Raw genomic sequence first — 26448 nt, 5'->3', positions numbered from 1 at the left:
TGATAGTGAATGAAGAATTAATAATATGTCCATCAAGTATACGAGTGTATAGGGAAAAATCTATTTATTTGATCTCTCTATTGAGAGAAACGTCTAACTATGTTTACATGATATGAATACAGCCAGTCAGATTAGTCAAGAAGAATCAGTCAAACGGAATCTTACCGCGTGGATTCCATAAGAAATGGCTGGCAGCATGTGAAACTTTTATGAGTTGTTCTGATGCCTTGCAAACACAATTTCTTAGGAACAGACTTAGCTAAGACACCATTATGTATGAGACCTGCTGCTGGTCTGCTATATACAATATCTAACACACTGCTAGTACCATAATTTTAACTGCAATTGAAAGTAGGTTTTAATTGGTAAAGCCGACTAACATGATGAGAAGGGTTATCCTTTTGTTGTGAGGGAAGCTTAATTTAGCAATTAAAGTAAACAAACAACAAATGATAAATCAAGAATTACTAACCCCACATATGAGAATCACATATAATTTAAGATACAGTAAAAATTAATCACAGTTTTATACAGCTACTAGTACTAGAATTTGGAGTTCTGGTATTAATTTCCAATCATATACCACTAAGCAATTAGGGGAAACCTTTAAGAAGCATGCTAGGAAACTGTCTGGGTTCTGATCTTCAATAGTTATATAAATTCTATGGTTCCTAAATAGTACTCCTCAAATCATTTCTATCCCATGCAAGGGTAAGTTTTTCTTTTCTTAATAATCAGATCCTTATTCGTAATTGCAAAGTACTCCAGTCTCTCAGTTTGCAGTAGTTCAAAGTACAATGATGCTTATGTAGGGGGCTTTTCCATCACTTTCTGTTAAATAAGCTATTATTTCATTAGGAACAGATTTATTCTGCTTTAGGAGCATCTAAATTTTTTTTTTTTAAATCTCTGTTCCGGAATATTTTCTTCCTGTGCCCTCTGTTTTATGCGTTGTGGCCCACTACAGCTATGAGAGCAAAGTTCGACGTTCTAGTTCTTTTGCTGAAGAGTAATTTTCAGACTGGGACTAAAGTGAAAAGACAAACAAAAAAAATCCAGCTCCCTATCTTTCTTGTCCTCTCAGCTTCCCAATCCTATTTCACAGAAACTCCGATTCAGTGTCACTGCCCATTTAGCAACTGCAAACAAATCCTCTGATTTAGGGAACTTGAGATGTTACTATCTGACCATATCTCATTCAGGACCTGTGGGCTACTACACCCATGAGACAGACTTTCTCTTCAGTGAGCATGATTTAACAGCCAGCACTTGGTATGGAACTGACTTCTGTGTTTCTTTCTGATTTCAGTTTACACTATTTTTCCAAGAAAGTTTCAATATCCAAATTTCAAGAATGTTCAGTGTCCTGAAGATGCAATACCTGAACGATAAACAACATTACTTCTCTTTCATCTGGGTCTTCTGAGTTGTCCTGGATCACGTTTCTTGCCCTCTTTCCTTTTTAAAGTAGGAAAAAAATACTTGCTCTTTTTTCACCCCACAGGATATTTTTGAGATAAATATCCTCGTTTCTCTAACACACGTGGTATCACAATAGTTTTGGATAAAAGGTAAAAGGAGATAGTGCCCTGAATGGGGAAGCATTTCTGTTTGGCACTTCAGAATCCTTTCTTCAAATCAGTTTTCTTCCTATTTTTCCTCTGTTCTGATGAATGCTTCAATTGCATCCTCTACTTCCCCTTCCTCCTCCTTCTCCTCCTCCTCTTCTTCTGGATGTTTCCTTTTATTCATGTTTCATGTTTTGACTTTTCTTGAGCTATAGTGCACTGACACAGAGGAGTTCATTCCAGCTTTCAGAGCAAAGACGAGGTGGGGAGATGTGACGAGAGAGAATTCCTTATTTGCAGATGCAAGGACAGGCACAGGTTCCAGTAACACAGCCCACCTCACATATTACGTTACAATGTAGCATTCGCTAGGAATGCCCAGTTCAACCTTTTGATGTCAGCAGAACACACGTGTATGGTGGACATTAGTCACCTCGTGACTTGATATAGTGAAGGTTGTCATTTTCACAGCTGCCTGAGAGTCACTGGCCATATTTCTGAAGAAAGCCCTGCACTCCTGATGTCACAAATAAAATGCTGCACTTGGTCATAACAAGACCGTAAGCTACCAACTTTGTAATAATATATGCTATTGCTCTATTTATTTTTTTGCTTTCCTTTTAAATGCAAGATTGTGCCATTAGAAAAGAGAAAGATCAAATATATATTACTTGGCTTTGAAGTCTTAAAATCCACCCTCTCTTTGTAGGATTAGATATGGGTCTTTCCAGGGCAGCCTTTCCATTTAATATTTTTTGATTATATTCTTTTCACTGGTCCCTCTGTTCCAAAAGCAGTTATCAGAATATGCAGGCGTTTCTTGCCATTATAATAGCTCAGATTCCCTGTTTGCAACTTTTCACATTCAACAATCACTTTTATTTTAGATATCATAAATTTCTCTTGGAAAAGTTAAACTAAAATAATGCCTTTCTTAAAAATGTGAAAAAAGTGAACTCTCAGGAGTTGGTGTTATTTATAAATCAGTCAACTATAACAAACCAGGTGCCAGGTACCATCCCGCGGGTACTCTCCTCCTAGGTAGTCACTGTCCTCATTGTCATAGTTAATATTAATTGAACACTTACTGTACATCTGCATTTTATATACACTAAGAGTATTTTAAATGACCCTAAAAGGTAGACCCTTTTATTGGTCCCTTTTGCAGCTGAGCAAACTGAAGAAAAAAAGGGTAGTTTGTTCAAAGTAGAGCCCTGATATGGGACAGAGTTGGCATTCAAAGTCATGTGTGGTTAACTCCTGGGTTCCCGCTCTAAGCTTATAGTTCAATGTAACTGAAGAAAAATATGAAACTTCGGTTGACTGGCCTGAGTCAAAATCTTGACCCCAAACCTCACAGGGGTGCTCAGCACTTCCTGGAATCCCCCTACATTTCTCTAGCCAATTCGCTCTCCCATTCTTCCCAAGTGACTCTTCCATACTTTCTCTTTCCTTCTCGAACTTCCCACACCGCCCCAACCCTTCTCAGACTCAGGAAGAGGCCTGCTTTCTTTGTTGTTTTCTTTTGTTTGTTTCGTTTTCCTTTTTTTTTTCCTTTCTCTCCCTCTCTCCCTTCCTCTCTCTCTCCTTCCTCCCCAATTCCTGCTCTTTCTCCCTTCCTTCTTTCCCTTTTATCAATAAACTACCTTATTATGTATTTCACGTAGAAAAGAGAAGAGAAAGTTTTCATATTTCCACCACAAAAACTACCAACCTGCACATATCTGCTGGCACACGACCGGCTCCCTGCTTCTTCCAATGCTTGTACTCTTCCTGTCCCTCTCTCAGTGGAGTCTCCACTGGCCACTTGTGTCCTTGATCCCAACCCCTCTAGTCAGTGTCACTCAGTGACCCTCTGTCCTCTAATGCCAAGTTTTACTTCTCCCCCATTGTTCCCATGAGCCTATATATATGCTATAATAGCTTTAAACAAACAAACCAACCCCACCATGTAACCACCATGTTTCTCTCCAGCTCACACTCCATTTCTCTACTTCCTTTTTATAACAGAACTCCTCAACAGTGTCATAGAATATTACTTTCTTCTTTACCTCTTGTTATAACTTAAATCTGCTCCAATTAGACTTATTTCCCACTACTCCACTGAAATCACTCTTGTCAAGTCACTACTGACCATGTGTTACAAACCCCATGGTCGGTCCTCATTCAGCAGCTGACTGATGTTCTGGCAGCATTTCATAAAGATAATGGCTCTGGTCATAATTTTGCCCCTTTTTAGCTGTACAGACCTGGGCGAATTATTAAGCTCAGTTTCCTCATCTTTAAAATTGGGATGACAATCTTAACCTGAAGACAACAAAAGTGGTAGTGACCATCAAATGATACTCTGGTTAGGGAAGCACATTGAAAATAACAATGAGCGATGCAAATGGAATATAAAGTTGAACAACTGCTACTAGTTATTTCTTTGATGTTACTGCTGGATTCTTGCAAACCATTTAAATATTGAGAGTTCTGGTAGTTATGGGAGAACGAGTTGTAAATCTCTGAGTGTCAGTATTGCTTTGGAATAGAGTTGTAAAACCTGTGTGGAGGGCAAGTGTAGTTGTTGCTGACAAATCCTGTTTTCCAAATGGAGGCAATATAACTCCAGTTTCTGATAAAGCTCATAATTGACACTCTATACAGAACTCTGATCCTATATCAGTTTCCATCAAAGACAAATGAAATATGACTACATAATCTTTTTATTACTACCAATTTAATCAAATTTTCCTTGGCCCTCTGTAAATTCTAAGAAGTGGAAAGGTTAGATTGCTCTGTTAGTTAATGTACCATTAAAGATATTTAATTGTCTTAATAGCAGATCATGGAAGGGTGTGGGCAATTAACATACAGCAATTTCACACCTTAATTAATGTCACGTGGAATCCCTTTGGAACTGTTGGAGAATTTTAAGTGCTGGTTCAGAAGCGATGTATTGCCAAAGGAATGCACCCAGTATGCCGTAAATATTTATTATAAAGAGTTAAGAGACATTGTGAACAAAAGGATCTATGTCTTTATTTAGGAAGAGAACAAAAGCAATATTTGTGTGTAAGAGAGAGATAGACATGGAAGAAGAATGTGTGGGGAAGAAGTAGGAGAATTTTCTTGGACTAAATTCAAAACTAGAAAAAAAGCTGCTTTGAATGAGTTGCAATGCTGTGGGGGAAGGTGTCAAAGGCCGGCAAAGATCCAAAATTCAAAAGAGAGAGAGAAATGTAGCTATTATCTTGTCTGTAATTAAAACAATTGGAGCCATCAGAGGTACTTTTTGGCTCCATCTTCTTTTTTTGTCTTTTAGAACCATTCAGTTCTGTTTACAGTTAATCGAAATAAAAATATCAAAATTACTTTGCCATTAGTGTCTCCCAATTGGAGCTTTACAACATCAGGACTCCTCATTTGTTCTGTTCTTTGGTGTCTCATTACACAGTTTTTGAAGAGATTATTTTCCCTCAAATTCAATTTTCATTGTCTCTAATCCCTTACGCAATGCCACACCTCACAGCATTTCTCCAGTACATAAGACAATGTCCAATTTCCAAGGGAAAATGAAAAAGGCACTTTGCATTGATCTGACAGATTTGAGAGATCCAACTTTCTTACAATGTCTACTCTTCATATTATTCCTATTAAACAGATGGGATTTATAATCAACTTCATCTTCAGAGATTACTGAGGCTTAAGAAGGTAAATTACTTTCTCAAAATCACTTAGCAAATCATTTGCAAAATTTTTATCAGAAGAATCAGACATGTATTTATCCTTGATTAACTGATTTCCATTAGGGTATTCTTTCTCAGTGATCAATTTAGTACAATAATTGGTATTACCTCTATTAACTCCATACTATAATTTAACTGAGCACTAAAATACACCCATCTTAATAGCAGTAGGAAATGTAAAAATGTAACATGTTTGATATACTTAATTCCATGGTGTCAGAGTGACAATTGACTCCATATTAGATTAGGCTTAGTCCAATACATTGATCACAATAATTTCAACAAATTTAAATAATTGCCTATGACCAGATTTGATCAAAATGAGCCTAGAAACACCAAATTCAGTTTAGAACACTGAGTCTCAAACCTGGTTGCCATCAGATATACTTGGATAATAAATCAGAACACTTTGGAGATTTGGTCTGAGAATTTCTAGCTTTTAAAAACACTCCAGGTCGTTCTGATACTGATATAGGGGAAACACTGATCTACATTATACTGCAGAGATTTAACTCAGGTTCTATTAGCTTAAAGTAACAGTTCTAATGGGGAAATGGATAATTTGTAACTGCCCTATGGGTGTGTGTGTGTGTGTGTGTGCGTGTGTGTCTGCTGGTCCTATCTCCCCACTAGAAAATAAATTGGTGGAAACAGGTAAATCTTTCTTTATTCCAAGTTTAACATTTCCGTAGCAATGACTCTTACTTGATATTTACTAATTCTACCTTAGAAACATATTTCTCTCTCCAGGATTAAGTTCTTGAACCTTAAATCTTTGAAAAGTGCACACACTCTTTTCGGTGGTATGGGGGATGGGAAATGGCCACTCCAATATAGGTCTCTTTGGCATGAGGATTATTTGGGGCTGGTTACTTTTAAAAACTGCAGATGGGAAGGAGGCTCTCAGGAGTAGAATTTACTTACCCTTTGTTAAGAAACATTTACATTGTAAAGGAAATCTCCATCTGCAAAGGTGTCTCCCTCTCTGGACAGGAAGAAGAGGGGATGACCTTATCTCTAGAAACTCTTATCAATGCAGAAGGCAAGGACTTAAATTTGCATAATAATCTTATTCCTGTTTACTGTGCTTGTCTGGTAACCTCCTGTAACTGACTCCCCCTACCCTCAACATCCTCCTTTGTCTTTAGCTGAAGATGATACTTAAGGTGGTGGCTTCAGCAATTTTGGTGAGTTGCTCAGCTTGCCTGAACCTCGCCCATGTATACATGTTATAAAGCTGTGTTTAATTTTCTCCTGTTATTCTGTCTCATGTGAATTTAATTTGTTCTCCTGCCAGAAGAACCCAGAGAGGGTAGAGGAAATGTCTTCCTCCCCTACAATGGAAAGCAACAAGATTCTGAAAACTTGGCCACCTGCAGGAGCTGAGTAATGAGCTTCTTGAAGAAGGAGGGAGGAGAAAAGGAGGAGATTGTATCTTGTTCTTTGTCAAAGAGTATTTGGCTGCTGTATCTGAAGCTAAAGGGGAGTCACCACCAAGACAATTTGAACCTAGGGGAGTCACTTCTCTGTGGCATAAACAATGCTCTGAAAGGGCAAAATTGGTAATCATGCATGCTGTGGTATTGTCTTAAATTCCAGGGGTGGGGACCCATGTAAGCAAAGGTTGATGTGCAATGTACATAGTCATGGGTTTAAATATCAAGTCCATCCATCTGTCTGCATAGATGCCCTTGCACCCCCTCATTACCACCTCCTATGTTCTAAACACAGGACGAAGGGTGAAGCTGTGGAGGGAAAGGGGCTGGTGGATAATTACTATCATGTAATCAGTGCAGGTCTTTAAGATCCTCAAACTAGCAGAGCTTAATTTTGGGTATCCTGACATTCAAAATGATACCCCCATCAGGAGTGGGGGAAAAGGCAGAGATATTTGAAAAACAAAAACAAAGCAAACCTTCTCTTACTTTTCCTCTATAAGAAGCCAATTCCCTTCATAAAAGAGGGGAGGATTTACTTCTATAGTACCGGACTCTGTCAGTAATAGTAATAGTGGTGGCTTCTCACAGGTTTTCAAAAATTCCTTTAAAAAGTAAAAATAATTAACAATCTTTTTAGTTAACCAGCAATATGGCTAACCTCTTATGAAGCTATCATTTTCTTTCTTTTCTAAAAATGTCTTCTGGCTATGTGCTTTACACTTGGCCTATGGAAAAAATATTATTGAAAACTTTCTTTACAGATAGGCGCTACACTGAGAATGTTTTTCATCCTGCACCCTCCAAAAACATTTCACAAATCGCCCATTTATGGTAACAGCTCATAAAACTGTACTTTACTCATTCAATAATTCAAGAAAAGAAATGTGTTTGGAATCATTTTATATGTAAATCCTATGCCAGGTTCCATGAAGGAACATGGTTTTGCAACAAAGTGCTTATGAAGACTGCCACAGGATGCCATTGTCAAAGAACTTCAGGAATCATCTAGCCCAAATTCTTCTCTACAGAATAGGAAATAAATCCTGTTAAATTTCATCAGGTTGAAGTGATATAATCTTAATTCTTTCTTGCCTCGTTTTAATAAGGCATTCCTATAGCTATCTTATCTGATCATCTACCAATATGAATTTATCTCATCATATTACACATACTTGTCTCAATTTTGCATGGCTTAGAATTAGCTTACTCTTCAAGTTGTAGCCTGGTATAATATTTCTGCTTTGCTACCCCTGACTTTTCTGAGTATGTGCATATGCACAGGCTTACTTCAGATTGAAAGGCAATATAGTGAAGGGATTACGTGCATAGGTGTTGACACTGGGCTTCCTAGATTCCAACCCCAGTTCTGTATTTATCTAGCCCTGTGATCTTAGACAGGTTACTTAACTACATTAAATGTTAGTTTCCTCATCTTTAAAATGAGAATCTTAACATAGGACTGCTTGAGGTTTAACAGAGATAACATAAGCAAATTGCCCAGCAAACAGTAAACTGATAAATAGTGTATGGAAGTAGTAAGACTAGTAATAGTGGTAATAATAGTGGTAGTGAGAGTAGTTGTGGGATCCAGCAGGCAGAAACAGGTCACACTGCACAGTAGAATAAGGCCTAACAAAACCTCGAGTGGACACCTCTTTGATAAATGATGGTAACCTGTAAAAACCATTTAATGATAACAAATACTACTGCATGGAGAATCATTGGGTAATTCTTCATATTTTTTTGTATTATAGTAATGATATCAAGGTACAGACGAGGTGTAAGAGAACTGACCAATTTTATGTGTATCAGGTAAAGTACAATATAAAAGCATGAAGATCTCCATGAATCCGAAGGGCTTTTATTTCTAAGGAGCAAGTATATTCCAGATTGAAAATGAAGAGAAGCAATTAGGAGACATTTATTCGAGAGCATTGACTAGGGTCCTGTTACGCATTACTGAGGTTCAGACCTCGGCCTGTAGTCCGCCTCGCCAGTCTTCACGGAGATTAACCACTTGATCCCTTAGACCAGAATGTCTCGGTTTGAATTCTGGCTCTGCCACTTACAAGCTGCTTGATTTGGGACAAATTGCTTAGTATCTCTGTGCTTCATTTTCCACATTTGTAAAATGGAGATAATTCTAGAATCAACTTCATAGAAATGGAGTGAAAAATAAAAGAGACAATAATTGAGACATGCTTAGCATTAACACCTGTGCAAAGTAAGCCGTTAGCTAATATTAATCAAAAAGTGAAACTTGTTCTCTAAGACAAAAGGCAAAGACGTTTCTAGGGAATTAAAAGGTCTTTGGTCTGAAGCAAATTAATTTCTTGTTTTCGTCTTTGGAAGTGATTCTCATCATATTCTATATACTTCACACTCAAGTTTTCATTCCTACAATCCAAAGAGACACAGAGCCTCAGAAGTAAATCCAAGTATTAGTGAATCTAATTTAGAATGGACTTTATTTTTTCCCCCAGAACAAAAGGAATTTTTTTTCCTTTTGTTCTTATTTAATGATTCTAAAAGTATCAGTAAATAAGAAAAATAAAAACAAAACAATCAACCAAAAGCTGTCACTAAGAAAATTAGGAAATCAGAGAGATTCTAAAGTTAGGATGATGGCAGGCTGATGCAGAGGCTCTTAGTTGTCTTAATCCTATTCTACCACTCTCCCAAAATCACTGAAGATTTGTTTGATACATAGCCATCCAGAAAAAAGACTACATTCTTAGTCTTCTCTGCACCTAGGTGTGAGCACCTGACTGGGTTGTGGTCAGTGGGATGTAAATATCCTATGGCAGCTAATGGGGACTGTCTTGAAGAGAACACTGGCACAGGCTTTCGCCTCTATCTTTTTCATCCATTCCTCTGCCCTCTGACTGGGATGAGGACGCTGGTTGGATGATGGGGATAAGGGCAGATCCATTGTGTGTGGCTGTGCTGATAGCACAGGGCACAGTTGTACAACACAGTAGGGAGAGGGACGTTCAAAGCTGGACACAGACAATGTCCCTAACAATTGGGAAGCCACAGAACCAGCCCTGGACAGCAGCTTGTAGATGTGGTTTGTGAAAAAATAAAATTGTGTGTGATAAAGCCGCTCTTAACATGCGTTTTGTGTTATACGCAGCCAAACCTAATTCTAACATATACAACTAAGAATGTCTAGTTGTCTCTTCCCACATTTGTACTGAAATGCAGCCACAAATGTAGAATTAAGGCAGCTCTGGAACTAGGAGCATGGTCATTGTATAAATTTCTCTGGGAAATGTATACGTGGTCATTCAGGCCCAAGAGGAAGCTTGACCAGCCAAAGCAAACACAGCAGTCATGATTAGGAGGGTAGATTATAGGTATCTCTTTTCTGAGGGGGAGGAGTGCAGCATGGAAAGCATTATCCACAAAAGGAATAAATAAAATACATAGTTTTTTTCCTTATCCTTTATACTTGAATTTTCCAAATGAGCATGTACTATTTTCATTACAACAACAAAAATCAACTTAAATGCACAAATAAAAATGATGCAATAGTTTTGATAGTTTACTCACACTGTACCTGGAGTGTTTTTGTTTCCTTAATCCCCTCCTCTCATCTTAAATGGTCACATGCCTAGCATTTTCAGAAGGTACATTGAAATATTCGCTTTTCAATATCTTCCTTTTGGTGGAAGAAATAGCTCTTGCCTTAAATTGCAATATCATTTCCCACAACGTGTAATTCATCACTTTTTGGATTGTCCTATTGCCACTAGCAAACATGTTTCATATCTCCCAGAATATTATAAAGTTGTCTGGAGCATATAGTTCTTCTTTATCTTTACCTATTCATTCATTTGCTCATTCACGTGTTCACTTATTGAATCTATAAGGATCATTGCACATCTCCCTATGATACATCAGATATCGTACAAGATACAAAAAGATATGAGGAAAAATAAAACATATTCTGTTCACTCAAAAAGTGATCTAACCATGGATAAGAGGAGAGAGAGTGGTAAATAGGTAAATGTAATACAATGTGATAATTTCTAAGAGAGAGAAATGTATACAATGATAAGATGACAGAATATGTAATTCTACTTGAAGAAAGTCAGAGCGGCCTTCAAGGAAAAATTGACTGTTGAATTCATTCTTTACAAGGACTAACAGGCAGGTTCCAGGCCCATGAGAGGATGGAAATTGTGGGGAGAGGAGGGCGAAAAAGCTACCTGGGGCCCAAAATAGTGGAAATATATTGCAAGAAGGAGCATTCAGTTTTGTGGTTAAAAACATCAGATGTGAAGGGAAGCCTGGGAGGGAAGAGGAGCCTTGAATGTCACATTTCCCCCCAGTACTTTGACATGGTATTGATTTGACAAATGTTTGTTGACTGCCATAGTCATATGTTCTCTACAACAGGCATTGCGTCCCTACATCAGTTGACCTCAGCACACCCTGTAGATATTTAGGGGGCAGACAAGTCTGGCTAAGTCACAGAATTGCAATGCTCTGCCTCAATTTTCTAATCTCCTCAGACAAGGAGGCTGGACTAAGGTGACTTTTAGAGATGAACGTTGTGTTGATGAACCTCCAGACTGCTGCTGCTTTCTCATCCCGTATTCAAAAGCTTGCCTGAATACAGTAAATGTGGTCACCCCAATGGTATATTCTCATTCTACTTAAGGAACAACGTGCCAAAAATGGGTTTCCTCAGCATAAAATTATTTATTCTAGTGATAAATTTGAAATAAGTGAACACTATATTAAATGATCATGGGAAGGGAGGTTACAGCTTCAACTGAGAAGGATAAATTTAATACTGTAAATATTTATTGATCACAGTAAATAGCATACTATTTTCTTTCCTCAAAATATACAAAGAAAATTAATACATACATTGTTAGATTTGTTCACAAAGTTGTAGAAATTAGAATATAAACATATTTCTAAAAGCCTTTTGCATACTTTAAAGTACTATACGTAATAGTACTCTTGGTTCTTCAAGAGTGTATCCTGAGAAATTAAATTATTGTATTCAACCAAGAAGGAAATTACATTCCAAATGGTAACCACCACTGTTTTTCTACTTTCAGGAATTTTCTAGCTTCTATATTCAAGCAGCTTTTTCCTAAGAGCAAAGTACTTGTAACAGATTTTTTTTTTATAGACAAAGGTAATATTGTGTTTTCTGAAACTTTGTTCTGATCTGTTGCATTCCAAGAAAACTCAACTGAGCAAAAGGACGAGAAGCACAATTGGCGTTAAAACACAGTTCAGGGTCTAAAGAAGAAAAGAAGTTCGTTTCATACCTTCAATAGGTTTTGGTACAAAATGTGATGAGGGCTTGGTTTTCTTCACTCTGTTCCCTTTCATAATTTGCCCTTCCTTATTGAGTCCCAGAAACCACGCTCTGCCTGATTCTTGCTGACGGTACAGTGTGGAAGAATAGATCACGTAGTAGTTTTCAAACACAGATTCCTTAAATTTGCATTCTGGAGTGAAAACATCCTGCAGACAAAAAGAAGATACAAAAAAGAGAAAGGACATAAGAATGAATCAGCAAATGCTTAAATTCAATGAGCCTGACATACAGGTCTTCTCTTAAGAACAAATGAGAGGCAATTTCTATCAGCACTTGGTTATAAAGATTCATCAAACAAAATCAAGAAACCAGATTTCCTTTCTAAATGACCTTTACACCATAGAACACAGCCGTTCAGGTTTGAATCACTCCTTGGGCTTCTATCATTCGAGACTGTGCCCAGGTCCAAATCGTGAGCTCAGTACAACATTTTGTAAATTTAAGAGATTGGCCATTGTGCGCTTCAGTGGCCCTTGGCATGTAAAATGTATACCTGGGAATCAAAATCAAACATGACCACAGCAGACACAGGCTCTCCAGACCTTTTTTTTTTTCCAAAGAAGATTAGCCCTGAGCTAACATTTGCCAATCCTCCCTTTTTTCTAAAGAACACTGGCCCTGAGCTAACATCTGTGCCCATCTTCCTCTACTTTATATGTGGGACACCTGCCACAGCATGGCTTGCCATGTGGTGACGTGTTCCGCACCCAGGATCCGAACCGGGGTACCCGGGGCCACCGAAGCGGATTGTGCGCACCTAACCCCTGCGCCACTGGGCCTGCCCCTCGCCAGATGCTTTTGAAGGGCCTACCCTATATGTACACAAACCTATTAGACAGCCAAAGCTTGTTCTGTAAAATCATCAGTATATTACATCTTTGCTTGTCAGTAACTTTCCCTTTAATTTCTTTGAAACATTTTTCTACTTAGTAATCCAAATCTCAGGTAAAAACACTTAGGAATAAGTAGTAGAAAAATATTACTATTGCCGTGCATGATCTTCAATAAAACAGAGAAGGAGAGTTTTAGTTTGAGAAGGAACCTTAAAAATCCTCTACTTCAACCTCATCATTTGAAAAGTGAGAAAACCAAAAGGTTATATGATTAATTCAAAGTTATACCAAAAAAATCACTGCGCCAATGTGAGGACTCACATTTATTGCTTCACAATCATGGCCTGTCAAACTCACCTTTTCTGCCTGAGTCTTGTTTAGTGACTTACAATGAGATTGTATAATCAATACAATAAGATCAAATCCTAACACGTCAAATTAACAAAATGTATTCCATGGGAAGAAGAAATTCCTCCCCTTCTGAGATAAGCAGAAGGAAAACAAATGTGATAGCATCTTCTTCAGCTACAAGTAAATAAAACTCCTGCATGTCAGATACATTCGCAATAGTCACTATCATCTTAACCATTACTGGAAGAATCTCTTCCTCGCGACCCTTTCAATGCCAGGCCCCGAGGATTTAATGCAGTCGCACCTGGAGTTCAGTTACTGAGGAGTATGTGGGACAAAAGCCAGTTGAAACCATGTCCTTTATCCCTGGGATAAATGGGCAATGAATACATGAACATTCATTGCACTGCAGCCACTGGTCTCCTTGCTGTTTCTCAAAAACAACAAGCATAGCCCCTTTCAAGTCCTTCACAACTGAAATGCTTTGTTCTTCAAAACCTCTTCCATAACACATTAACCCGCTTGCTCTCTCTTTTCATTCAGGTCACTGCTCAAGTGTGATCATCTTAGAGACCTCCCCTGACTACCTTACATATTTAGCACCTCGTCTAGTCACTTTCTAATCCTTTACCTTGCTTTTTTCTTCATGACTTAACATTACTGGACATTACATGACATATGAATGTGTATAAGCTCCACAAAGGTAAATACTGTGATTGTTATATTTCCCTTGAATTTTCAACAATTCTTGGAATTTCAAAAAAAAAAAAAACAACTCCAACAAAATAATTTGATGAAAAGACATCATGAGACTCAGATTTTTATTCTTGTATATCTCTAATTTGTGTTCAGATTGGAAAGATCACTTTCCTTCTTAGGTTTCCTGTTCCCCTAAATGCAAAAGAGAAGTGTTTGTCAGATTAGGCAATCTCAAACGTCCCTTTTGATTTAAATCTTCTGTAGCTTTATCATTCATATCAAATAGTTAAATAATTTCTGAAATTGAATCAATACAAAATTTATCACTTCAAAAATAGTGCTTACCTACCAAAAAAAATAGTGGTAATATATTATTAAGAAAACAAAATGTAAATGAAAATGTAATCAGAGAAAATAAACTTTGCTATTATGTAAATAATTATGACTAATGAGTCTCCCTATGATATGTATAGATTACTGATTTTTCAAATGTATCCTAGATACAAATGGCCCTCTCATTTTGATTGTTTTCCTTCCCAATTAGAAAACAAAATCTAAACCCTTTTTAATGTACAAAACCATTTTCTCTGTTTGCTGTGCAATCTCATTTCTTGGGTTGTGTATAATGAAGAAAGGAATCAAACGCTCAATGCTTCTTGCAACACAATTTACGACCACCAACTCCAGAGACAGAAAGTGTTCCTTTGGTTATAAACGTTGAATATTTGGCTACGAAGATTCTGCTTTGCTAACTTCATTAATGGCTTTTAGATGCACAGAACTTGAAAATATCTGGTATATTAGCAGTTGTTTTGTCAACTGTGTTGTCAGACATAATGATATTAAATCAAGCATGAGAACTGCTGTTTCCATCCTGACAATAGGCAAGGAAAACGCTAAAATACATTATCTCAAATGAAGCATTTTTTTTTAAAAGGGGTTGCTTTGACTAGAACAAGTCTGATTTTATAACAAAAAAAAAAAACTCTGCAGATATAGGAAGCTTTATCTATGTACTTTTGAGATAATTTGTACTGGAAAACTACTGAGCTAATTTCTCTAAAACTAAATGTTCTTTGTTAACACATTCTGTGCAATATCTTCAAAGGTAACAAGGTAAATTTATACCATCATAAAATAATGAAACTTACAGTGTATCGGAAACATAATTTTGGAGGCAGATAGACACAAAGATTCAAATTCCTGATTTTTGAAGTTGGACAAGTTACTTAATTTCTCTGAGGCTCAGCTTCATCATCTGTAAGTAGAGACTACACCTTCACTACAAGGTTGTGATTATTAGCAGAAATAATAAAAGTGTCCTTAACATAATATCTGGCACATTACTCACCTGCCTTACTTCTAGTTACAATGTTCAGGTGACATCTGATATCCCAAATGAGAATGGATTGGGGAAAACGACTTTACTTGTGGAATCCAAATTATGTGTCCTGCCTATGACTTCCCTGGACTAGGGGAACCAAGGCTACATTGCTTAAGGCTCAGTTTGGCCACCTATTTATAGAGGACACAGAGAAATCCAACAATTTCTCTTTTCCTTGTAGAAGATATTTTTGACATCAACCTGAGATAAGTGATGCGTGATTTTCAAGTTCTTCACACCTCCTAACGAGGCATAATACCACAGGGCCATTTGGCTTAGCCTCTAGCCAGAAGCCTGCAAGTATAGAGGTGTGGTGGGAGTGAGAAGTGGGAGAAGGCCAGTGTGGGAGGGGATATATTGTATTACAATTCACTGTTATCATCAAAATTACTTCAAAAAGTCTCGATGTTCTGGAGACAGAGAGCAGATATTGGGGGAATAGTACCATTCTCCCTGAAAAACACCATTGGTTCTTAGGAAGTGAGAATGTACAAAGATTGTAACCCATTGCCCCACTATGACTGAGCCTGAAAACCTAGGCAAGAATGTTGAATACCCCAACACATTCATGAAAGAGGATGTGGGCCTCAGGTGCCTCAGCTTCCGTCTTCCTTTCTGGGGATAAAGATGAAGGTAGGGATGTTGTCAGATTCCCATATTTCAACTTAAACACTGTTACACCTTTTGCAAAGTCATTTTGAATAGTCTAAAGGGCCACAGAAATTATCAACAAAGGCTGAAAAATGGTTTTTACATGAAATTTACCAATTTTTAAAACTCTGCATGTCAACCTCCATGAAGTCGGAATAACTGGCATCAAACTTAACCTCCTGATAAACAATTATAAAACAGAACAAAATATATGGGGCAATAGATTTGAGGCACTTTTCAACTGGAATTTCAGGATCTCGATCTTTGAGAGAAAGAAAATACACAAGGTAAGCACCACGTTAACTCTGGCTTTCTGCAGGAGGCACTTTTCAACCTGGGAATGGAAGGGTGAAGCTGAAGTATAGCACTGTGTTTTTTTGAGCTGAAGAGGCAGAAATTAGTGTTTGGGACTGCTAAAGTGACTTGAATTTGTGAAGCAAGGTGGCAGAGAAAAGGAACCTGGTGTGATGCGTGGCAGGATACTATATGGAAATTTCCTGAGGATCCTGGGCTTATGGATAGACTGCACACACCCAGGATGAGATTCCTCCAGGCCTACCACAGAACAGCTCTTGCACGATTTAGAGCTGAATGGAGATAGCAGAGATTGTGCAGGGCTGGGATATGCTGAAATTCCAGACTAGCCAGAAAGAAGACACCTCAATAAGCACATTGGACATTCGCTGGAGACCTCAGAAAGGCCACATTTTAGGATTAATGATCACACCTTAAGTAAGATCCCTCACCCCTTGGACTAAAGACACAAGCAAAATAGTCGAGATGTAGACAAACACACACACACACACACACACACACACACACACACACACACAGACTGACAAGACCAAGAGCATCTACTAGTGATTTATCTAAAGGCCAGAAACGCACACTCACACTCCTTACCAGAGAATAATGTAATCCACCCTACAACATATTATACAAATGTCTGACATACAATAAAAAATTTTAGAATGTGAATACAAGCAAGGCAACGTAACCCATAATCAGCTAATTAAACAATCAATAGAAAAGATCATAAGATGACCCAGATGTTAGAATTAATAGATAAAGATATTAAAAGAGCTCCTATATAGATTATAGGACTTAAAGACAAAGAAGGACATAATGAATAAACAAATAAGAAATTTGAGCAGAAAATAATGAAATAAAAAACAAACAAAAATTTTAGAACTGAAAAAGACAAGATATGAGGGAAAAAACCACCAGCCATACTTGTTGACAGACTAGAGATCGGCAAATGAAAGCACCAATGAACTTGAAGGCAGGTTAATTGAAATTATCCAGGTTAAAGTTCACAGATAAATAAAGATTTAAAAAAATCACAAACAGACTCAGTAACCTGTTGACAATATCTAACAGTCTCACCTATATGGAAGAAAAAGAATTAGAATAAAGCAGAAAAAAAAATGAATAAAGAATGGTTAAAATTTATCAAATATAGTTTTTGAATATGGTAAAAATAAAAATTTCTACAGATCTAGATTGAAGAAGATTAGCAAATTCCAAGCAGGATAAATACACCAAAACTATACTCAAGTACATTATAACCAAACTTCTGAAAAATAAAGATAGATAAAACAAATTTTAAAAATGAGCTGAGAATGGAAAAATACACATCAAACACAGGTAAACAATGGAGGCCAGAAGACAATAGAATGAAGTCAGTAAAGCACTAAAATTAAAAAAAAAAAAAATTAAACCCATAATTCTATATCTAGTGAATATATCCTTCAACATAGGCAAGGTAAAGTAAAAATACTTTCAGATAAACAAAATGAGTGAATTCATTTCTAGTAGACTTGCATTATAATAAATGCTGAAAGACGTTATTCGGGCTGAAGAGAAATTCTATCAGATGGAAACTTACATTATTTAGGAAGGGATGAATAGCACTGGAAAACATAAACACATTGATAAATATAAACAAACATACTGTTAATTTTTTTGAGAAAGATTAGCTCTGAGCTAACATCCACTGCCAATATTCCTCATTTTTTTTTTTTTTTTGAGGAAGATTGGCTGTGAGCTAACATCCGTGCCCATCTTCCTCTATTTTATAAATATGGGACACCTGCCACAGCATGGCTTGATAAGCGGTATGTAGGTCCGTGCCCATGGCCCAAACCAGCAGACCCCAGGCTGCCGAAGTGGAGCACGTGAACTTAACCGCTGTGCCACCAGGTGGGCCCCTCTTCTTTTAATTTTTAAAGCAAGAATAATAACAGTGCACTGAGAGGGTTATAACGTAAAAACATACATATGACACTGCAGAAAAAGTGAGAGTTAATTGAAATATATTATTTTAAGGTTTTCATATTTTATGTGAAGAGTTTTAATATTAATTCTAATTATGCTGTCATAAAGTAAGGCTGCCTTTTGCATTCTCTAGAGCAAAAGCTACAAATATAATACAAAGGGGTAGAACTAGGAAGCCAATGTAGGAATTATAATAGAATATAAAAAGTATTAATTAAACAAAAAGAAATAAGAACAGAAATGGAAAAATAAAAATGAGATGAGATAAACAGAAAACAAATCGTAAGGTGGTAGATTTGAACCCAACTATATCGATCATCACATTCAATGTAAATAGAATAAACACTCCAATGAAAAAGCAGAGTCTGTGAGACCAAACAAAAATGCAAAATCTTACAATATTCTGTCTATAAGTGACACTCTTAAGTTTCATAGAAGCTGAAAGTAAAAGTATGGAAAGGATACACCCAAGTCAACAGTAAGCATAAGCAAGTGGATATGGCTATGCTATTATCAGACAAAGGACACCTCAAGACAAAGAGTATTATCAGAGTTAAAAAGGAACATCTTATAACCATCAAGGGTCAATGCGCCAGGACCTACACATATTAATCCTATATATGCATGTGCCTAATAGGAGTACCTCAAAATACAGAAAGCAAAAAATGATAGCTCTAAAGGGAGCAACAAAGAAATCCACAATCATAATTAGAATCAAATTAATTAATTAACTTTAATGCTCTTCCCTCAGCAATTGATAGAAAACATCAAAAGTCAGTAATGATGCAGAAAATCTGAGATCAAAATCTTGACCTAATTAATATTGTAGAACACTATACCAAACAGGAGCAGAATCTTCGAGTGCGTATGGAACATTCACTAAGATGAATGCTGGCCCGCAGAAAAAGTCAAAAGACTGCTATCTCACAGGGTATATTCACTGACAACAACAAAATTAAGTACCTCAAGAATCCTTGAATATTTAGAATTAAACAGCGGACTTATATAGAACCCATAAGTCAAGGAAGAAATCACAAAGGACATTAAAAGTAGTTCTAACTGAACAGTGAAACATGAAATATCAAAATTTGTGGGATGTAACAAAAGGAGTGCTATTGAAAATGGGAATAAATTCTCGTACTGCAATGCATGTACCCTTTGACCCACTTCTGGGAATTTAACCTGCAGATATAGTAACGTGCAAAATGGAGAATGTTCAAGATTATATTCATGGCAAAGATGCTTGCAATATCAAATTATTGAAAACAATCTACATGCCCTTCAATAATGGCTTGGTTAAATAAATTCTACCATGTCCACGAAATGGAATACTACACAGCTGTTGAAGACAATAAAGAGGCTCATTGTGTATTGCTATAGAAAGAGCTGCAAGACACATTCTTAAATAAAAGTAGCAACCTCTAAGTGTGTGTGTATTTATACATATTACCATTTGCATTAAATACCCAGACATCCATAATGCAAGCAGACGTGTATTTTTACATGCTACCATTTGTGCTAAATACACACATATGTGCACACGCACACAAATAGGTATTTGTTCGCATTATGTTTAGAAAGGTACTTGAGTGATATACAAGAAGCTACTAATAATGTTTGCCTTATGGGAAGGGATGTGGGTGGTTGGAGAATAGAGTTGCAAGAAATAGACTTATTTTTCTTTATGCATATATTGCCCCTTCAAACAATATGTTACATTAAGGGGAAAAAAACCTGTAGGTCAAGTAAAATTAGCCTACTAGCTAAACACGGCCTTCAGACCTCTGATATAGAGTACAACTGCTAAAATAGCTCTATTTTAATTCTGATAAAACTTAGACTCTGCAATGGGGGTTTACTTACCCAGGCTAATGCAACAAGCAAAAGCCTCATGACTAGAAGGATATACCATAAGACTGCCTGATCCCATATAAAAGAATGATACTACCTGTGAAAAATTACTGAAGGAAGAAGATGAATGAAGACTGCATTAAATAAATAACCCCAAGTGGACTAGTTGACTGAAAGAGGGAATGAGAATAAACCTGATTACTTACCCCATCTTTCATGTCCTGGTGATTAGACCACCAGAATAACCTTGGGCCTCAGTACAAAGAATATATATATATATATGTAAAAAATTCCTCATTCTTATTTGTACCCTACTTGTTTCATTTTTCAGCTTTTCAATGATTTGGATCAAGCCCAACATCAGAGGGCCAAAAATTTCTCCTCCAATACAACGTAAATTTCATATGAAAGCTGGCAGGAACACTGTGGGCTTTCTAGATGATGATGAAATTTCACCTATGAATATGCAAGTAAAGGGATTTTATTGGGAGTAATGTGTCACTGTGGGCATGCTATATAACTATACCCACTGTCACTGAGAAGAAACAACCCCAGAATTTGCTTGTTTTGCTTGTTCATTGGGTTTAAATTACACTTTCATTTAAACATCTTCCTGGAAGTGATTACAATGCTCAGTGACTGAAACATTTCTCGGTGAGAACCAACTGTAATAGTCAATGAATGAGAAACACGGGCTGGGAGGCACTATGACTACAGAACACCTGTGATGCAGGATTGCTGTGAGGATGCTTTGAGGTATAACAGACACCACAAATCCTTTTATTAATCTGGAAGGAATGTAAGATTAAAAAAAAGCAAAGCAAAAGAATCCTGGCATCGTGTAGGTACCCAGCAGGTGTGAGTAGACCGAGACCTGACATTCTATCCCCAGCAGTGCTATAAAAGGTGTGTTCTGCTCAGTCGCAATCAAGCCTGCGTGTACCATCACACCAGTCACTTTCATTTCAACAGCTTAAAGAGTAATCTGCTAGACAAACAGTTCTGATAGAACTGAAAAGCAAGAGTTGTGTTTTTTTTTAAAAACATCTTTGCTGCGATGCTTCTTACTGTGATGATGAGCCTTCAGAAGGATAATTCAAAGTAAACACATTCGCCACTAAAGAGGAGTGAAGAGAGAGGGGCCTGGTTCACTTTATGCTTCTCTCTAAAGTCCTATGTTATTGAATATCATTTACCTCTACCATGTTTTGAACATACCATCATTCAAAGAGATGACAAGCACACCTGTCTGATTTCATAAGAGGTACTAAAAACAAAGGGAGGTCATAAGGTCTATCATTATGATGAGCACAGAATCCTTGAAATTTAGAGCTGCAAATATATAGCCTGACTCTCCATTTTACAGATGAAGAAATCAAGGTCTACAATCAAGAACATGCAGCTAGATAATAGCAGAGTCAGGATAAGAACCCAGTCTCCTGTCCAGGATCTTCCCTCACTATGCCACAGTGCTTTGGTTATGATTTATGCCCTTTCATAGATTAAGAACGGCCAGGTAAAATACGCTTTTACTTATATTCTTCATATGACTTTGACCAATGTGCTTCAGTTACTATAATAGTTTTTGTGACTTTGCATACCTGTTAAGGGAATGTAGCTTGGTTTTAGCCATTTTGATTGTAAGTAGTGAGTATTTTGCTCTTATGACCCCTAAAGTAGGCAATGGCAATATAATAGGAGGCAAAGGCAAAAAGGGGTAACCACTTTTATATAAATAGGAAACAAAAACAGAGTAAGCTTGACTGATAGTTTTAACTAGAGATGGCGAATGGAGAAGAGACTATATTCTTCAAAGTGGAATTGACATTTGTGGACAAAGAACACTGGGTGAAAGGACAGGAGCAAGCCCATCCAACTCTGAAACTTAAAAGTCACCCTACTACCTAACAGTCCTATTAATGCATGTTTTAAGTTTGCTTCATTTGTGATTCACAACTCATGACTAAATCCTACAGCAATTTTCCTTTGCAAACTAAAAAGGAGAAAGTCACTTACTCAAAGCATCTTCTCAGACCCCACAAAAATAGAAGACCAATGACATGGTTCTGCGAACATGAGTGTTTATCTACCTATCTTCCCATTTCTATAGTGTTTGATTACAAATTCCTAAAAATAAAAGATTCAGACATATGTGGATAACTCATGTTCTTTATCTTCACCATCAGGTTGCTAAATCACCTCATACATATGCATTTATCTTAGTACGTTATTTGTTATATGCCTTTACATCTCTCACATATGCTGCCACAGTTTACACACATATTTCCTGTTGTTTCTGCTGTGCCTCCCCATGTGGCAAATCCTCCCACCTCTATCTGCAAATCCAAATCTCACTCTTAATGGCCTACTTCAAATTCAACTCCCTCCACAAAATCTTCTCGTCCTGTCACCTGAAAATCATCTCTTTCTCTTCTGATGCCCACCACAGCAATTTATCTGCCCTCAACACAATGATCACTTTTTATCTCATATTACACGTATTTGCAAATATGACCTTCCTAAGGACAACTTATTTGAGATCAGGGTCTCTCTCTTATTTCTCCCTGAATCTTGCATATTATCTGGCACCTGGGAGCTTACCTATAAATGTTTGTGAGTGAATGAATGAATTAATATAGCCTGTTCCAAATGTCTGGAATAGGTAGATGAAATAACCTTTATAATGGTCCATCGAGCCTAGTATAGATAGCTTCCAGAGCTAAGCTTCCTTAGAACCAACATGCAAACAAAATTCAGAATCCAACTATTTACATTCTCTTATTTCTTTCTTTAGGTATTTTATAATTAAGCTTAGAAGTTACGGCTAACAATCAAGAGATCAATAGCCTAAAAGGAAATAACCATTTTCTCTTGCAGAAAACATCTGAAAGAGAGAGAAATATTTTTTAATTTAAAAATCAAAATATTTGTAAAAAATAAACAGAAATATACACTCTCAAGGAGCCTAGAACATGACAGAATAAACATAGACATGAATCAACAAACTTTTCACATTCTATGTTAGCTTACAAAAGATAAAGTTTTCATTCAGGGTGTCTAAAGAGATACTATTCCTTTCTTGAATTGAGAACCAATTATGTAGAAATTCAAATATATTTTAACTTAATAAAAGCCATTAACATGAATTAATCAAAGCAAACAAATGGTATTCTGGACCTTGAAGAATATAAGTAGAATGCTAATGCTTTATTTCTGATGTTAAAACTTTCAGAATTACATGTGAATCATTTAAGAGAAAATCCATGCTTTTGACATACTCCGAAATGTCATGGTTCCTGTTCATGTCTAGATATCCCCACCACCTTACATAAGGTCTCACATAAAATGATTTTCAATATTTAGTAATATGTATACAATTTATTCATATCTATGTGGTTCTGCACATATTAAGCTGACTCCCAAGAAAGCTATACACTTCCTTTTTTTATAAATTCATTCTAGTAAAGACATTTTTAGGGAATATCAAATGAATAAACAATTTCATTTTCAGATCGCTAACTACAAAAATTATTCAATTTCTCTTAAATTTTATTTTGTGGAATACTATTTTAACTGAAAGAGAAGTAATTTGTACTCATTTCCTGTTTTGATTTTCACGGCCTTATGTAAAATGGTTAACAGTTTAAAAAACAATTGAAAAGCCATCATCTGTTATGAGTCATGTCTCCTTTTCTGTTAATTTCAAATTCCTTTACCTGCCTACGATTTTAGTCTCAAAGTTTGGGGTTCAACTGTTGACAAGCAGTTAGCATTTGGCCCAAGTGTGCCCAAAACACTCAGAGTCTTTGTTTTTTTCAGATATTTTGCAGCTTAGCATTTTCAGTTTCTTTTCTCCTTAGTAAAAGTCTGGATTATTAGAGATGAAGCTGAAAGGAAACTTGGAGTTTTTCTAAACCAAACCCCTTCATTTTATAAAAGGGAAAGACCCAGCATTGAAAGCCAACCTCAGCACTGATGCTGTTCTCTTAACTTGAAGCCAAGTGGCAAAGTGTCACAGCATCTCACCAATTTAGCTTGTGTTCCGTATGAATAGAATCTGACCATTTTCCCTAATAGAATCAGCATGCAAATTTCTAGCATTTAATTTTGAAAAGCTGTATTTAAAACTACTGTGTGGGAGAGCAGAACAATATGTGAAGGAGATATTTTGCTAGACTTGACCAGTTTTAGTTTCTGACAGATATAACTTTTATTTGAGCAAAGGCAAAAATTCTTATAGTATATTTTTTTTATATTTTCTCATAAACAGGTCAATAAAACTGTAAGCATATGTCTGCTTGTATTCTCAAGTTCAATATATATTTGTAGTAAATCAGCTATAGATGGGCCAGCTAAGGTAGGGAGAGAAAGGGAAAGATAATGTGAAATTGACCAAAATAGCATATTCGTTATCTAATTCCTGGGTAGTCACTGAAATAATTATGTAATTCATGTATTCTTTCAGCTAGCATCTAAATTCTGTCCGTGTTCTTATCAGTCAATGATATAGAGATTAATAGGCAGTCCTTGTAGTCAGAGTTTACAATATTGTGAGGCATAAGATTGAGTAATAAAACCTCCTTTTTGAGCCAGGATCAGGATCACGAAGAGCTTCCTGGAAGAGGCCGTATTTGACCCTTGAAAAATACATAGGAACTTAGTAGGTAGAGAATGAGAGAAAAGAAGGGAAGGGGAGGGGAGAGAAGGGATGGTAGGGGAGCGAAAGGAAGGAAAGAAAATATTAATCCAATTATTAATCCAATAATCAACTTATAATATTCCAATAATCATGTGATTCTGCAAATCAAATCTAGAATCCAAAGAGTCACTAGCAAAGCAGCCTAACCTAAAAGATGGTCAACCGGCATGAATTCTACGCATACGACTTCCATGCTCTGGCTCCATACAATCTAACGCATTTAAGAAAAGACTATTCTGATCTTTCCAAAAGTTAGTGTGGGATTGCAAACTAAAACCATGTACACGTTTTGCTGTCACATTTAAGTTTTCCAAAGGTCGTACTTGACCTCCAATTAGAGAACGCTGCCACTAGGTGGAGCAGTGGGGACTTGATTTGAATAAGCTTCAGCTGGTGTGACTGAGAAAGAGGGGGCTATGGGTCCCATGATTCCTATTGCTATTTCTTTTCATTTTTCTTTCAGAAACTATATCAGACAGCTAAGAAACATGCTTCAAAGATAAGCTTTTGGAAATAATAAATTGTGCGATATGTTACCTGGGTTAAAATACATTTTCTGAGAGGTACAATGGACAAAAGGAAAACACAGGCTTTGCTATCAGATAACGGGTTTTAATGCTGCCATTGCCATTTATTAGTTGGGTAAAAGTCAGCAAGTTCCTTAATTTCTATGAGCCTCAGTTTTCTCATATGTAAAACTTGAATCATCATACTTCTTCTATAAGTTTGTTAAAATATAAAGAAAGCTGCATGGTTCAATGTGCTTTGGAAAGAACAGAGGTAACCACCCAGATATGACCCATGGATCTGCTTCATTTAACCCCAACATTTTTTTCAAATTCATAAATTTGACATAGAAATATGATTTCTAACTTCTTAAGGAAAGTCTGATGTTGGGTCTTCCTTCCCCTATCTAAGAATTGTTGGAGTTATATCACCTGGGTGCCCCTCTCTCCACCACAGGCACTCAGCACTATGGTTTGCTGACATGATTTGGAATAGACTTGCTTGGGACTCTGGTGCATCAATGTCAAAAAAAACCACGTCAGCATTTTCACATGAGCCAACAGTTTATAGCCTTTCTGAGCCTCAGCCTCAGTTGCATGAAATCACCTCCCCTTTTGGAGCTATCTAAAAAGGGCTTTTCAATTCCCCGTTGATTTCCCTGTTCTCCTTTCCCATTTCACTTCCCACATTTGGAGAAGTCCAACAGAGAGAGACAATGTTAATTAGATAATCTCTTTAGGAATAACATTCTCTTCGGTGACAAAGGCATATTTTTCAGTTCCAAAATGAGAGAGAAACTTGACCTGTCCAAGCGGGAATTAGCTAGTCATCAAATCCATTCATTTGTTTGAATGAATGAACTCATTCATGAATTGGATTTAAAAGTGCAAATCTGAGGAACTTCTCTCCTCCCTTTGCCTTCTCTTATGGGCTGAATTGCGTACCCCCAAAATTCATATGTTGAAGACTTAACTGCCAGTACCTCAGGATGTGACTGTCTTCGGAGACATGGCCTTTAAAGAGGTAATTAAGTTAAAACAAGCCTGTTGGTGTGGAGCCCTAATCGACCCTGACTGATGTCCTTGTAAGAGGAGGAGACTAGGATACACAG

General features: G+C 36.9%; 1 protein-coding gene across 5 annotated transcripts in view; it reads right to left on the bottom strand.

The window, feature by feature from the left end:
- Positions 1–26448, bottom strand: part of FGF12 (fibroblast growth factor 12) — a 502076-nt gene that overhangs the window by 4483 nt on the left and 471145 nt on the right. For all 5 annotated transcript variants that reach the window (XM_014843391.3, XM_044771304.2, XM_014843390.3 and 2 more), the window contains one exon: positions 12033–12231. In XM_014843391.3, the coding sequence (XP_014698877.1) occupies positions 12033–12231 (199 nt within the window). The remainder of the gene's footprint in view (positions 1–12032; positions 12232–26448) is intronic.

This window comes from Equus asinus, chromosome 5 (genome assembly GCF_041296235.1).
Source record: "Equus asinus isolate D_3611 breed Donkey chromosome 5, EquAss-T2T_v2, whole genome shotgun sequence".
Lineage (NCBI taxonomy): Eukaryota > Metazoa > Chordata > Mammalia > Perissodactyla > Equidae > Equus > Equus asinus.
This window is presented reverse-complemented; position numbering and strand designations above follow the sequence as displayed.